The following is a 16,941-nucleotide window of genomic DNA, read 5'->3' on the forward strand; positions in this document are numbered from 1 at the left end:
GATGATATATCGGTAGATGTTAGTGATAAGAGTGTGTACCTTTGGATGCATTTAGACACATGAACAAGGTGTGGACAAATGACATGTATGCAATTCAATAGAAAAGAAGCAAAGAGTAGGTTTAGTTGTTGTTGAAACTGTCAGAAAAGTGTTTATATTATTTGATTTATGTCTGGTATTTTTGTAATAAGGGCTTCAAGGGTCTGTTCAAGGCAATACTTGTTCGAAAAAAGTTTTTGACATCTGTTTCGTGAGGTTTTTTCTGGTATGAGTGTCTTTTTTCCTAATGAAGAAAGCACAACCAATGCCTCTCACATCAATTCATGTAATCCCATTTATAACGTATGGGAAATGCAGTGCAGTCACACCTCACTGCATTGTAAAAATGGACTCAAAGCTGTTTCTTTTTATCAAAGCTGAATTTCTGAGTAATGTTACATAATGCTAATGACTAATAGCTCAACAAATGTTGCCCTGAACAGGGATTTGTTCAAAAACAAAAGATGCATTTGATTTAAAGAAGACTAGTCTACAGCTAGTGGCTCTGTGAAGCTGTACTGGGGACAGCAGTAGCATGTTCATCGTTACAATGTTAACATGACATTTAGCAGCCACGTTCATTTCTTGAGATGAACGTTCGTAAAATAAATTCATGGCAATCCATAATTCAGTCTGGACCAGTGGTGGACAAACCGACTTACTAGTATCCATAGAGCTTGTAAGTCGACCAATAGCATGGATACAAATAATAATGCAAAACAAAAAAAAAGTTTGTATAGAAGATGCAAAACTAACTATTACACCATTAATGCTGTGGAAATGTGTGTATTTTAAAAAAACAGTGTCTCAAGGTCCTTGGAGCTTCTACCAGCAAAGCGTGTCTCCATCTTTTACATTGTTTTTTAACATATTAGCAAAGGGAGAGAAACAAATGTAATATGATTTTACTGAGTGGATATAAATGTGGCTTTACTCGCTGCCTCCAAATGTAAGTGTATCAGGCCTTTTAAACAGCCAAGCACAGCGTAGGAGTAGAGGCTTCTAAATGTGGTTTTAGTAATGTCTCAGTAGAAAGTCCATGTACACTGTAAGCTCCACATGAAGACAACATAACTGTTGTCTCTGTGCTCTTGGCTTGTAGAGTACAGTGGTGAGGGGAAGTGAGGGCGTGGAAAGATTTAAAGCAAAGGGCATAGAGGGAGAAAGAGGGAGAAAGTGAGTCCTGAGCGATTGAGGAATCCAGAGGCCGATCCACTTGAATTGGGTGAACATAACCCCTCAAAGCACACACTGAAACAGAGAGGGAGACACAGTGATGCGCAGAGAGGTATCCAGAAACAGTGAGTGGGTGGAGGTTAGCCCTTGGGCTTTCCCCAGAAACCAGCAGCCTCATTACAAAACCAAACACACACACACACTAGTACACAAAGATGTTGAAGGGGCTTCCCCCATGCTGGAGCAGCTGTGAGGCCTGCGTTCACAGTGAGAAGTCAGAGCAAACAACAACACCTATAGGCAGCAGAGAGTACATGTGTACTGTAAACACATACTTTCAGTAAACAGCCTGTAATATTGTTGTCTATAGGTCGTACGACAGACTGCAGGAAGTGAGGCTCGCAAGGTTTTGACTTTCCAGGAGTTTGTGTTTGTGTGGCTGGTTTGAACAAATAGGGAGGCAGGATTACATGCAAGCAAGACCCATTAATGTCAAATTATGTATGTGATATTTATGAAACCATATCAAGAGGGTCGTGTTTCATTATTCAAGGCTGTAGTTGTAGTGTGTGTGTGTGTGTGTGTGTGCGTGCGTGCGTGCGTGCGTGCGTGCGTGCGTGCGTGCGTGCGTGCGTGCGTGCGTGCGTGCGTGCGTGCGTGCGTGCGTGTGTGTGTGTGTGGACTCCCGGGGACAGCAGCAGCAGATGTGGGTGGAAAAGGGCTTTCCCGATGCCATGTAACAGTGAAATGCCTGTTAGACTTATTTAAACATGGACTCAAAGGAGCTTTACTGTACAGCACACACATAAAAACACACACACACACACACACACACACACACACACACATAGCAGATGTAGTTACATTGAAATACCACAAGATAAAACAAAAAAGGAAATTGTATCACTCCAAAAAAAAGACATATTACACTGGCCGCAAAATAATAATTTATCACCCTTAAAAATTAAGAATAACAAGCAAAACAGTCAACTAACAGAAACAACTCTGAAGAAGAAGAAGCTGGTGCATCTAATTTAATGAGCAATAATGGCAACAAAAAAAGACATGGTCATATATCAATGGATATAGCTGGGATCTAATCTACTATGAAAGGCAGGCCTGTAATGAAAAAGAAATAACCGCAACTTTTTACACCTTAGACCAAAATGAATTACTCTGTGACAAAGTCTCAACAAGAGCTGCATGTCAGCAGCGTCACCAGGACTTTAATCACAACACAGTGCAACCAGCAGAAACAAACTGGAGTCCTGAGCTGAGGAGAGATTTAACGAGATGACATGGAGAAAGGGAAATGATGAAGAATGTCTACTGTTATTGGTGAACACGGTCTGGGCTGCCGTGAATCATAATTCATTAGTTCAGATGATTACTTTGCATACTGCATTAGCTACTACAGCAGTCTGGTCTCTTAAAAAGGACCCGTTGAACAAAACTGCTTTGTCAATTACGTAACAGATTTGTTTTTTACCTATCACAACAATAATCCTAATGAGTCCACCTAAGTCCACGTAAGGAGGAGGAGGCAAAGGCGAATGAGGCGAATCAAACAAACAGTGTCATCCAGGAGACCACTGTCCGTGTCCCGTGTTTGTAAAACCCTCCTTCCCCAGCATCAGGTGTCCCTGTTGCTTTGTGTCTGGTTTCCTGTTGCAGGTGCTGAGTGGTTGGTCATCAGCTGCGTGAGCCACACCCGAGGCGGCCATAAAACCATAAATATCCATAAATGCCTCCATCTCTGGGGGAGAACCAAAAGTCAACAGTCTTTATAATATTAATCCGAAACTTAAATAACAGACTTGTTTTAATACAAAAGTATGATGTAGTTTTGTTTCATTTTTGTTTTTACCAAGCACAAGTTTAAAACTGTAACTGTAATCCGAGAGACATTTGTTTCCCTTCAAACATAATTGTGAATGCAGTTTAGTCGTATGGGAACAAAAGGATGAAGGACAGACTTTCCATTATCTGTAACCCTTTAAAGCGGCTATAATCATATGAATATCTGGATTTATATATGATTATCCATACTTTGACCTTTTGGATTTATATGGCAAATTTGTTTAAAACTGTTGCTTATTTACACATTTAGCAGTTACCCCAAACAAAGCTCAGTTGTATAATAGCAGAAGTGGAATTTATGGATTTTAGATGCAAATGATTGCAATGTCAGTATCAGCAACATGATCAAGTTTAAATGACAGTATACAATAATTGTACAATTACATTGTATTTCATTCATGTCACTGATGTATATGATGTAATACTTACCTTATATCAGCAGATTAAGTTTGTTTATTTTTAAGGGGGTCAGTGGCTGTCACATCTGCAAATTATATAATAATAAAAGCAAAAGCTTGAGTTATTAATATTAGTGTTTACATTTAGGTGTTTTGTTGAGGTTCGATAATACTATTGCTCCTACTCGACACATGAACTATTGTTATTATTGTCATCTGCCTATACAAGATCCATAAATTGGGAGATTTGGTTTCTGATTTGTAGGGTACACAAACCCAGCACTGCTGATATTTCACTGAAACATTATCTCTGTTATCTCTTAGTGGAGATTTCCTGCATTCTGTTTTGAATCATCTTATCTATGTCAACGTGGTCCAGTTATCCATTTTCTCCACGTGCCAGCTCTAGAAAACATTGACCAAAAATAAACTTGCTCTTATTGAAAGGCTGAAGCTGTGACAAATATAACGTTGGCCGTGTTCCTTTCTAGATATTTGATACTCATTTGTCATGTGGTTTGGGCATTTTGTCAGCTTTGAGCTTTCTAATAACACACACACACACACGCACGCGCACACACACACACACACACACACACACACACACACACACACAGGTGTTAATGCTACCATTTGTCTGCCCAGTTCTCTGGAACAGTATGATTCATTTGTTCTTTTGTCTTCCAAATTCTCTCTTCTTTATTATTGATGAACGCTGCAGTACTTTCTTAGTTCGTGTTCCACTGTAAATCGAGCTTGGTTTGTGTGTGTGCCTCTTACATGCAAATTGAATGTCCCCATAGTAATAACAGCCTTATTAAATTGCAGATTATTTGAATGTTAATTAAATTCTGCTTTATGTTACATTATTATGTATTTATTCTCCAATCAAGCTATACACTAGGTTTTATATCTATCTTTGTACACCATCATCATCTGCCACCTCACCAACCTGACTACGATTCCCTCAATCCCCCTCCTTTTCTTAACCTCGTCTGTTTTTCTCCGCCTCATCCAGCCTGTCTTCCCTCTCTCTTCTGGTTTCTCTCGTTCCTGTCTTTTCAGCACATTAAAGCTGAGCGGATGCCCAGAGATCTCGTGACTCACCCCTCCGGTGTGTATTTATTTGCGTGTGTCTGTATGTTTATTGGTCTTGCATGGGGAAACAAATTGGTTTGTTTTCACTCCTCTGCTCCGCACCCAGAGAGGTCTTCTAGGCAACTGTCAGGACAAGCCTGTGTCACTCATGCATGCCTCGGCAGGATATCTTCATTCACTCTTTGTGTGTTCAGACTTCTACAAGCAGGGCATGGGTGTGCTCTGTGGGTGTGTGAGTCAGTTTGGGAGGGAGGGGAGGTGGGACGGGGAGCCATGAAACATGCACAGAAACCAATATCCGTAGCATAATTATTGTGTCGTAGATTTCAGAAAGAGAATAATCACTATCAGATAATAATATTTACAGTAATAACAATGAACTTTTAACTGGTTAGTAAACAGTATGAATGTAATAAGGCTGCCTATATATGACCTGCATGAGTAAATGCAAAAAAGATTGGCTATATTCATAAAGTTATTTATAATGCTCGTCATTAATGCCACCGGGTTCACCCGACACTCTTTCAGCTCGGACTCCAAGTTGGGCCTCCAGCAGCAACCAGCCCACATAGGACAGATCCAGATCAAACGGCCCACCTCCCCCCAGAGCTTCACCTCTCAGCCCGTCCCCCCTAGAGGCCAACACTGACACAGCTGGAGGGAAGGAAGGCACGGGAGAACTGGAGAACGGGAGAACTGGAGAACGGGAGAACGGGAGAACGGGAGAACCAGAAACAGGTGTCGGGGAGACTGTCAGACCACGGTTGCAGTAACATGAGAGGTTTTCTAAAGGGAGTCTGGTGCACGGAAACACTCCCACTTTTGTCTACAGGGAACACAACACAAGACAAAAGTTCCTCGTAGCAGCTTCAAGTTAAACAAGGTTAACTTTGTGAGTACAGAGAATCTATATCATCATAGCAATATATTAAAAGGCTTATTTTTAGAAGTGAGGTTTTCTTTGCTACTCTTTTTATTAGTTAACATGTCAGAATGTGCCATTATGGAAAGACTGTAAATGATATCAAGTTAGTTTTGTTACTGGATGTGTGGATCCATATCATATCAAAAGAGGACTGCTGCTTCGCAGCTGCATTTCTAAATTGCTCCCAGCATAAGGAAGAAATGGGAACCTCAGTGTGGCCCCTTGTTAAACCTCCCCATGTGTACACCACTCAGCAGCAAGGGAGAGGCTCTCCTCTTGTCTGCACACACACACACACACACACACATTAGATTACACACCACCACCCACCCATGGCCAACCTGCCCAACCCACCCCCCCAAATCTGTGTCGGTTATGTAAAACGCGGGACGAGGAGTATGGGAAAGGTCCCTGGAGAGCACCGTTGTCATCATACATTAAACAGCACCCCAGGTCTGACTAAACACCCGCTCATTAATAAACAATGAGGAGAGTGGTTAAATATAGATCCTCCCTCCACCCTGGTTCTCCCTCTCTGACAGGAGCTTCTCCATAAGGAGAGCAGAGGAGGAGGCCTGCCCCGTTCTGTTCTGGGCTCCTTTATGTTGGGTTCAGCACCATGGAGAGCGCCAATGTGAAGGCTGCCTGTGTGTGTGTCTTTGTGTGTCTGTGTGTGCGTGTGTTGACAGCTCACCAGGTGGCCTCTCAGTATGAGTTCCTCCGTAAACAGGAGCGGTAAACACAAGCCCTGCTGACGGTAATGATGTCAAACCCACATCTCACCTTATCTCCCCTCTTCCAGCTCTCTCATCTCTCACTCCATCCATCCTCTTCCTAATCAATCTGTTCTCTTTTTTCTTTCTAGCTCCTTTTTCACTCAGTCCTCTATTCTATCTGCATCCAACACTCTCACTTGACCTCTCTTTCACCACACCTTTAACTCCTTAGCCTTCCTTCCTTTCTCCCTCTTTCTGTCCATATGTAATGTCGGCGGCTCACTCTTTTTCTATCACCACACATTTCAATGCTTCCTCACCTTAGTGCTCCAGTAAACACTTTAGTTTTCATTATCCACCTATTTCTTATTTCCTAAAGACCTCTATCCATTCTTCTGTCTGTTTTAAGCTGCAGGACTATTTTTTACTCTTTACCCTAAAGGGCAGATGGATTTCTTTTCATGAGCCAGAAGAACAAGAAAGATGAGGAGAATCTGAAACCCCAAGGAACAAACGAGGGGATAGGATAGAAGAAGTGGGTGATGCGTAGATAGGAGACACCTTGGCTCTTTGCCAGAAGGGAGGAAAGACATGGGCAGTCCATGCAAAACAGATGCATTTTTGAAGCTACATACAGTGGAATTTGAGTATGAAAAGACAAAACGCAGACATTGCTACTGCATGGAAATTTTGATAATCCCTTTTACCATTTAGAGTGAAATTGTTGTATATTTCATTCAAAAACAGGAGAATTGAGGGAAATATATGTAGTGGAAAAGAGACAGAGAAAAGAGAACTCTGACAGGATTAAATCCCAGGCCAGCAGTGGCAGATGTAGTGCTAAAGGTGAGTCATTCCAGGCCTTCTATCTGTGGACACATGATTCAAATATTAAGTGTTAACAAAGAGCTTTTGAGTTATATATGTCTGCTAAGTGCATATTTATGTGTAATACAAATGTGTTGCAACACACATATAGTTCTTATGTAGATATTAATTTCTGCAGAATATGTACACCCACTTACTGCAAGGTGTTATCTTGACCCCGTTATACTGACATATGTTCTACATATCTGCTCTGACATTTTATCAAAATGCTATTTAACAATTATTACATTTCACAAGACTAATTGGCCTGCATCTCAAATTACAAAAATAAAAGTGTTAATAAACTGTTAATAAAATGTTATGCTAACAGTCTTAGTCTAACCCCAAATAGCATTGGTTGTTATGAATATTTCCCACTCATTCTAAACTGCACAAACACTACTAACTCTGAAATATATATGTCTGCATTTATGCGTAAAACAAAGTAATAACTACATCTACAAAAGAATTGGGGGTACGTTTATAAAAGGGTTGTTTGATTTTTGACAGTTACCCATTGTATAGATAGTTGATTGCTTGATTGCAACAGATGTTTCCTAGCAACCCATTAGGACTTTACTTAAGTTTTTATTAACTACATTTCCTAAACTTGCATTCATTTTCTAGCCACTCGGGCGCAGAATAAACAAGTTGAGACCTTTTAAGTTGATATGGCGAACTTGTCAGCAATCTTTTGCACATCCAGCAGTTATGGAGAAACATTTTCATTTGTTTGGAGGCATCTTTCTGGCTACCAAGTCCAAACAACCACTTTCCATTGTGGTTTGATTTATTGTTGTTCTAAAAAGAAAAAAAATGATTATTGCGCACCCCGATTAAGTCAATCATTAGTTTGAAACGTTGTTATCAATAAAAAAGGAATGACTTGAAACACAAACTTAGTATGGATTTACTAATGTGCAAACCAATCCAGTTTATAAATGTAGCTTGTTGAGCTTAATTATTAAAAAAATATTAAAAGAAACACATATGGATTTGACAGTAGAAAACAAGCCTCAGTTGAGCCATTTTTCATGTTTAAGAGTTCAAACGCTGCTGTTTATTGCTGCCTTCTAAAGCCACAAAATATTGTGGGTAAATTAATCAGATGCTGCTGTGGACTCCTGGAGGTTGTGAAGGTCAAAAGCTCCACCCCTGGTTGTCAGCCAGCTGTCAGTCTGCCCAATCAGGTTGAGTGGGTGGGAGAGGGAGAGGTACATTTTTAGGGATGGTAGCCAAAAATGCAGCGATATTGCTCCTATCCACAACAACCAAGGAGTTACAGAGAAATGTGAGCAATGGTCCTTTTGGTGCAAAAATGACTGTGAGGAGGCTGAGAGGAAGATATTAAAAAGAAAAAGGGCGAACGAGAGCAAGGGAGAGAGGGAGGGTGAGATGTAGGGGTGAAGGTGGAGAAGCAAAGTTGTCAGCGGAGAGGAAAGAAGCGAGGTGTGTTAGAGGAGAGGGTGGTGGATGATGCAGGAAGGTGAGCCAATCATCCTGCTCACTTGACCCTTGCAATTACCACGGCGACGGTTAATTAGCGCAGAGGTAAGCTCCGGTAATTACCCATTGTGTCTTGGACAAGAGGCTGCACACACAGATCACACACACACACACACACACTCGCACAACAGACTTGCAAACATGTTGCTATGGATACCTGCTATCCTTTTTATCACTGTGCTGGAGAAACAGAGAAAAAGAAGATAGAAATAGATAAGAGTGATGAGAGGAAATAATAAGAGTGGAAACAGGGGGAAAGCAAACAAAAGCTCGTCAAAGGCAAAGGAAGTAGGAACAATGTTTAGTTCTGAGACATGGTTGGCTTTGTTGGTTGGCCACATTGTCAGAGACGCACTTTAACAACAAGATCTGTCTAGGAATGACAGTTGAGAAGAAAAACTACAAATTCATTAGCACTAAAAACTGTTGAGTCTAAAGTACGGATATCTTTTCAGGGAGATAACATAAGCAAACAATAGCGAATCAAGATCAAGAAAAGGATGGATGCAAGTAACACGACAGCCTGTCCATTATGAATTTTTAATGATCAACTACTCAACCCTTTTGTAAGATCCGACATAGTAACCCCAGCCCCAACACAGAGCTAACACAAACACACACACCTGAACACAATACAAGCACATAATTACACATATACACGTATACAGGTGCACTTGTAACACCATGAGGACCTCCAACCCAAACGGACAGATAGGTCCCGACACTGACCTGGCTCCTTGCCCCTGCCAACACCTTCAACCCTCTAAAACACTGATATTGTATGCCCCGAAACACACGCATGCGCACACTGACGCATTCACGTACACACACACACACACTCACACGCACACACACAAAAATGTCTCCCCCGTTTAGCTGACATGTTACATAAGCTGTCTAAAACTATATTTCTCAAAGGTTGAAAGTAGTAGGAAGAGAAGCCTCCTTACACCTCAGTAGTGATGTGGCCGAGTAGCCTCTGACAGGCCAGTTTATGGGCCATGTTTGGATTAAAAGACATCACTTTACCTGTGATACCAGAGAGATGAATAAAGTGTGTCATGAACACTGGAAGCAAAGTGTCTCAGAAAAAGGTTGCAAGTGGAAATAAATGTGTTCTCTCCAATGAATGCGTACTTATTGAAAGTAAAACTTGAATTTCCTGCAAAGAGCTGACCAATTTGTTTTACATTTTCAATTAAAACAGGCATCATATTGAGCAAACTGTACTACACAGAGTGTGGCTGCCCCCTTCAGCTCGAAGCTGCAGCTCAAGAACTCACGATCCTCCTCTGTCTTCCGTTGTTGGGCGGACAGCTCCTCCAAGTGTCGAACGCTTGTGTTACATCTGTTCCACACTAAACATGACGCCTGATATGTTCTTTGCATTCATTTGCATGAAATTATTAGAAATTATGAAGCACAATTGTCATTGCCAAATTATAATGTCCAAGTGTGGTTTAATTTGATTACTATAAATGCCTTTGTAACACATCCATAGGGGTCATTCAGGTCTGAAAGTGAATGTTAACGTATACCTTTGAATCGTTCACCTCATTGGTGACCGACCTTTTGCTGCTCTGTAGCTCCCACATTATAAAGCAGTTACCCCCTGAGGGTCAGCTCCGACCTGGGTGTTTTTAATTTTATTTTTGTTTTACATTTTACTCTTTAATTTCCTCTGATTAGTTTTTGTCCTTTGCACAATCCTGCTTACCTTTAAATAACTGATTTAATCAAAATCTGTTTTCCCTTCTTATCCGTTTGTTCATTGAAGTGTTTTTTTATCTTTTCATTTGTAACCGGAACATAGTTAAAATGATGTCAATAAGTTTTACTTATCTACTGTAGAATAAATAGCGAGCCACAAGGTGACAGTATACACCATGAAATAGTCCATTGTTCCTACAGATAATGATAATTTCAAGTGGATGCTTGAGGTGAGGAAGCACATGTGAAAGATTGCTAAATATCCATTAAATATCTCTTAACATTTTCAACAAAGCACTCAAACCATAAATCACACTTATTATGTTATTTACGGTCTTGTTGAGTAATGCCTCCAAAGGTAAGTCACATATAGAAAAGTAGTGAGTAATGAAGTTGTGCCGGCGCGGCAACAGTTTGCCTCCTTGTTGTCCTTCTCCCTCCAATGAACGGGGTCTTCAAACCGGGGCTACAATCAAGTGAAGAGGATAGAATCAGTACAAGATAATAATGATGTTGCAGAAGAAACATGTTGGCTAATGATATCATCGCACAATTTACATGAAGGTGATCTGACGCACAGCATGAATAAATAAATCACTCATCACCAGCGATAGTAATTTAGTCTACACATGGGATTTAGCAAGAAAAATGCATAAACCTACCGTCCACCGGGTGCCTGGGTGTCACGTTATGTGGCAACCGCGGAGGTGAACTTGACACATTTTCAGTCCTCGGTGCTGCACAAAAAATAACTAAGGAGTGAATGCCACATGGCTGTCAAGGTCAGTTTAATATAATATATATTGTCACTATATATATTTTTGTTTCCAGTTCATTAAAATAAAATATGTTCCATTTTGATTCAACATTCAGTTGCTTTGTGGTGTTTGTTTGTTTTACATGCTGTATTTGCATGTATTGAACGCCATTAGTAATATAAAAGTTCAAACTTTGCAGAGATACCGTTCATATATTGTGCTCGGATGCTGAGGAAGTTTAAACATTTCAGCTGCATCATTCCAAAGAGATAATCATACAAATAAGTTATTTTTTTACAAGGCAAACCTGAACGTTTTTAATTTGTGCTGTGTGCCATCTTCATTTAATCTTAACTAGTAACATATAGGCTCATATTAAAGTATTCTCACAAGTGTTTCCTTTTATTATATAAAGAAAAAAGAATTATTCAAATAGCCCTTGTGGTAAACTGTGTTTAGTATGGGTATGCAAACCTTCGCAATCTTTGGGAAAAACGGCTTGGGGGTCAAAATGATTAAATAAAATAAAATAACACAATTTCGACAACGCAAACCTAATAATCATATTTGCTTTGATTAAATATGGCATTGTGTGTCTTGCATGCAATATATGTGGTACACAATTAACAATTATTAGCAGTTTAAAAAGTGAAACGTTTGAAAGGTTCAATTTGAATCTCACAGCCGTTTGAGTTAGTGCTCATCAGAGCAGGCGACAGTGTGTGATCCACACCTTCCTGCCCCGCCAGGTGAGGTGCTGATGGAACCTCTCTTTTTTTGGGCTGTCACCGGCAGAGTCCCCAAAGACATAACTATAAAGTGAGAAAATGTGAAAATAACAATACTCAGCTTTCAGCAAAATGTTAACTTGATTTTTAACTGCATCATCAAGTCAACCCAGTCAGTATTTGATAGTATAGTCAGATAACTTTTGTATCTTACTTCTCTCATGCGGCAGGAAAGGATGCGTAAATCGTCCAACAGATTGGCCCCACTTGTGATCGTTAAACTGCAACAGAACATATATTTATTTAAAATATATTACATTGATGTGTCTTAGTATTACTCGATACTGGATACACTCAGAACTTCTCTAAGAATCTTCACATTTTTCGGTTTTCTTCATTATCAAAGTGCATACATTACACTGTGAACAGGTACTGCTAATAGCTTACGTTGATTCAGCATATTTTAATGGGATCAATTTGCTAAAATGCAAACAGATATTGGCAAAAGAAATGGCTCAATCTACATATATACCAGTAGCGTTAACTTACCTGCCTCAATGTTAGATAATGTTATTTAACCCCAGCTGACATTACATTGGGGTCTTGTTCTCTCTGCTCAAGACTGAAATAAAACCCACCTCCCAGACTGAAATAAATCCCACCTAAATGTGGTTTTGTTAACTTTGAACTAATCTAATGTTACTTTGGATTTGCTATGTGCTGTAACATAAGCTAACTTTGATTACCATAAGTACAATTCAAAATTAAAAACAGCAAATAAAGTAAAATATAACTATGATAACTAACGTTATATATGACCTATAAATGTACTATGCAACTGTACACAGAAACACAGCTTAGAGTTTGCTACTTACCCGGTTCGTGTCCTCGGGCAGGTGGGCGGGGCATATCCCGCGGGCATGGCCAACTGAGTGAGACCGTACAGCTGATCGCTCCGCCCCTGAGTGGACGGCTATCCGGGCAATGTTATTCGTCCCTCTCAGAGGACGGACGTTTTGATTAAATTAAGGTTGTAGCTCGTTGTCTACCTTACTACGGTTACAGAGAGGCATCTCTTGTTTATTCGAATATAAGTTGTCATGAATGTATGTCCCCTCAGCTTAGAGGGCATGCATTCACAGGAAAGCTCTGCAGTTTTTTGTTAAATTTTTTATATATATCTTTATTCTTTAATCAACAATTGCACATGTACAATTGCATAATTGTCAATAAGTGACGGCAAATTACATTTAAATACATTTAAACTAACATGTCAGGGATGACCAACGAGTGGCAATTGCTTGACGCTGTCCTGACGCCTGCACAGACGTGCCACAGACGTGCCACAGACGTGCCACAGACGTGCCACAGACGTGCCACAGACGTGCCACAGACGTGCCACAGACGTGCTCATGAAAATTTTCTAGGAGGAATATGTTGCAGCTTAAAGGGACAGTTGTTCCCCAGATCTACTTTACATTCTTTCCAAAAGAGATATAATATATATTTATTGAATTGTCCAGTAAAGCTTTCTCCTGTCATTAAACTGTAGTTGACTACTTCCTCCCACGCATTCAGTAATGCTTTGAAAACTTCGTTCTGTATTGCTGGAAGAAAGCTGACAGAATTCAGCATCTTCCTTCCACAGTCCAAATGTTCTTCAAGCACGCCTTGAGGTGATTTTTTTGCCAGGCTCACAAGTTCTTTTCTTGCTAAACTAATTTGCTTGCGTGCTATGTTTTTATCCACCAACCTAAAGGGTGATGTTAACGAGTTGAAGACATCTTTTTTGTGAAGAATGTCTTCTAAATACTTAGCATTTAATGTGAAAGAGATATTAGAATATAGATCAGGTGAATATTTTTCCAGGCTCATAAGTTCTTTTGTAGTTATTGTTACTGTGTTTTTATCCTCGTCTTCAATAGGTGAAGTTAACGAGTTGTTCTTAGATGGGGAACGATTTGCCTTCCGTATTTTAAAATAATTGGGGCCGCTTAAGCCCCAACACTTGGTGTATGCCACGCATAAAGACACGTTATAAAGCTCATGCCATTCAATGGCTTTCTTTAAAAGCTGAAACATACAGGGGTCCTTATGTCCCCTTTCCAAGCATGGGGAGTTAAGTGAATAGATATAAATATGTTCTGCCATTGTTTTTGTTTTGCGCAGAAAGTTATCGACTGGATTAATTATAATTTCTTCACTGTGTAAACTAATTTTAGGTTCAAATTTGGGATAAAATGGTCCAAAAAATGTGGCTGTACCGTCTTTCAAGAAGACCATGGCTATTGCATATTGTTTGTCCCCTTCAGGTTTTGTCTTATTTACATTGTACAAAAATATTTGCCATCTTTTACCAGAATACACAGCATCACCATCCTCATACAGTGGAAACTTTTCAAATACAAACTTCAAAATCTTCTTTGGAAGGATAATTTTTTTCCAACGGTCTTTGAATGTATCTGCAATTGTTAAATCTGGTAAGATACTCACATATTTTGAACACGACATTGTTAAAACCCAAACGATGCCTCTCTGCAATAAGGTAGACGAGCTACAACCTTAATTTATATCTTGTTTGGAAAGTCCATCATCTGTTCCCAACAGCCTTTGGATTTCTGTATTCTCTCACTACAGTTTTGTGCCAGTGCTCAGTTTGGTAGAGTTGGAAAGACACTCACAGATTTTGATCAAGAACTTGTTAGCGAAACGTTGTTAAAACCCAAACGATGCCTCTCTGTGACCGCAGTAAGGTAGACGAGCTACAACCTTAATTTAATAAAAATGTGCCGTGTATAAATAGTGTCAACCTTTATGCCGTTCCTTGTTTTTTTTCCATGCCGAGTTTCATTTCGTCTATTGTTTCTATGCCAAGTTTCATTTCGTCCATAGAGGCTGGAATGCAGGTTGTCAAGTTTAAAGGGTGGATCACAAATGTGTCACACAGGTCATAAGGAAAGTTAAGCTGCACAACCATGTTAAATTATTAAAACTCCCTTGATGGGACTCAGTTGGGTAAATTACTGCCCAACTGCACCATGGAGGTGGTTTCAAGTGGGATTGTGATGAGCTGGAAATCTGCATTCTCTTTGACACAAAACAAACAGAAGAGAAAGAGCACTGTGTGAAGGCATTGGTGTAGTTATATTTTGTAGCTACAGTATATGATGACATAAAGATGCATTCTCATTCCCCAAGACAGTCTTTGATAGCATGGTTATTGGTGTGCAGTGTTCTAGCCAAACATATTCCTATATTCATTTAGGGTAAATGTGCAAAATCAAAACTACATCTGAAGGCTCTGTGGTTATTTAAACCTTGCTATTAGTCTAAAAAGGTTACTGTCTGATACCACGGCCATTCAATATCAACTCTATAATGTTTATGTTCAGATTTTCTATTCTCAGTACTGAGGAGTTATTGTGCCGGAAAGTGGCGAAAATCAATTACCGCAGCTCCACGGGCCAACTTTTCTAACTTGGACTATTTACCTCTTTGATTTAGAGTATGGGAGTATAGGCACAAGGAGGACAAAAGCATGTGCTTATAGAACCTATTTCATTTTTACGATATGGTTGTTGAATATATTTTTGGTCTAATCTTGACTCCCCACTTATAAATGTAACAAATTCCAGATCATATTGTTGGACCTAAAGCTCCCGCTCATACCCAAAGGCACAGCAGTCTGATTGCAAATACTTTGAGTCAGACCTGTAAGAGGATACTTGTAGATGGTACAACGCTGAGAAGTCTCACGTACCCCTGGAATGGCTTCACGTTCCCCCATTTGAGAACCACTGCTCTAGATAGTCAAAGGGTTGTCCTTGATTTCAACTTTACACAAAGCAGTAACATGGATTGAATTTTCTTTATTAGTAGTTTTTAAAAGATATATGACCTTGTTAGATACAATTGTCCCAGCACACATACTGTAATGCCTTTTGACAAGGAGTTTGAGAATTGGCACAAACAATATACAATACTGATTTCAAAACAGAGAAAATAATAAACAATAAATATTAAAAGAAATTGGCACGAAAACAAGATTAAAATGCAGGGCTGTATCTTAATGGAAGGAAGAAATATATATATATATTTCTTCCATTGCATGCTGTCTTTTTCTTTTAAAATGTTGAGCAAATGTTCATTTAAGATGAAAAAAAAAGTGTTTTCAACTTTTGGCCCAAAGAATACTTGATAGCCAGGCTGAGTAGAGCACATCGCAATATACAAACAGTTTAGACTCAGTCTAGAGGTTCCTTAATTTGAGAGTTAAAATTAATGAGAAGAGACAGAAAAATAAAAATAAAAATAAATCACTTCTTGCCTGAGCTTCTTCCAGTTTAAGATCATAACATGTTTTTTAAGCACACAAATGATGAATAAAGTCAATGGATTCAAGCCAAGAGGATGAATAAGGCAAGCTCATACTGTATATACAGTCAAGGTTACTATTTACACTGCGTTTACATTTTGTTTAGTAACTCTGCCAAGAGTTGAGGTGGATTTGTCTCCCTCTACTGGTTCAAACTCATGTCACACTACAGACAGCAGTAATGAGTGCAGAAGTATCATGCTTTTAAATTACTCAGCAGAAACCAGTCCAAAAACAAGTCCAGTGTCTTTAGAGACACCCTGAGCCAGGTCTGACACTTCCTCCACATCTGGAACAGCACAGGGATAAGAAAATAATTTCTCAGTCCTGAAGTTGGTTTAATTTGTTCCATATTGCTTTGCTTTGATATACTGGCTTCCGAGATTCTTAAATATGGCAAAGAGGCAGACTGTTACCACCCAGCAGAGTAAACGGAGTGAGAAAGTACAGAGCTTCTCCATGACCTTCTACTGTAGTGAGAGCACATATGTTACCTCAAAAACACCATGACTACTGTATATATCGGGAGGCCGGGCTATGCACAACTGATCATACTTATTACTAAATCACATGACCTGAATAAAACAAGTGTAACAAATGAGAGTGGAGTCTAGATGGAGGATAACTCAGCCAACACTAAACAAACCATTCACATCAGTACTGTAAATTATGTGAAAGTCACTTTAAAGCAGTCAGGAAGAAAATTGCTGTCACTGAGACCTGAACTTAACAGAGCCAGACTCAGAGGAATACAGACTTAATGAGGGGAAGCTAAAATATTCCAA

At 39.6% G+C, this 16,941-nt stretch overlaps 1 protein-coding gene across 2 annotated transcripts; it reads right to left on the bottom strand.

The window, feature by feature from the left end:
- Positions 1 to 10,316: 10,316 nt before the first annotated feature.
- On the bottom strand, positions 10,317 to 14,549 carry LOC117737085. Of its 2 annotated transcripts, none has more exons than XM_034542732.1 (5): positions 12,657 to 14,549; positions 11,996 to 12,062; positions 11,787 to 11,865; positions 10,958 to 11,032; positions 10,317 to 10,761 (listed from the first exon to the last, which is right to left on the bottom strand). In XM_034542732.1, exon 1 carries the CDS (start codon positions 14,290 to 14,292, stop codon positions 13,192 to 13,194), a length of 1,101 nt encoding a protein of 366 aa, XP_034398623.1. In that variant the 5' UTR covers positions 14,293 to 14,549; the 3' UTR covers positions 10,317 to 10,761; positions 10,958 to 11,032; positions 11,787 to 11,865; positions 11,996 to 12,062; positions 12,657 to 13,191. The 2 variants fall into 2 exon arrangements, with proteins under 2 accessions (XP_034398623.1, XP_034398624.1); XM_034542733.1 differs by having other exon boundaries at positions 11,736 to 11,865.
- Between the last annotated feature and the right edge of the window lie 2,392 nt (positions 14,550 to 16,941).

This window comes from Cyclopterus lumpus, chromosome 10, assembly GCF_009769545.1.
Source record: "Cyclopterus lumpus isolate fCycLum1 chromosome 10, fCycLum1.pri, whole genome shotgun sequence".
Classification (NCBI taxonomy): Eukaryota; Metazoa; Chordata; class Actinopteri; order Perciformes; family Cyclopteridae; genus Cyclopterus; species Cyclopterus lumpus.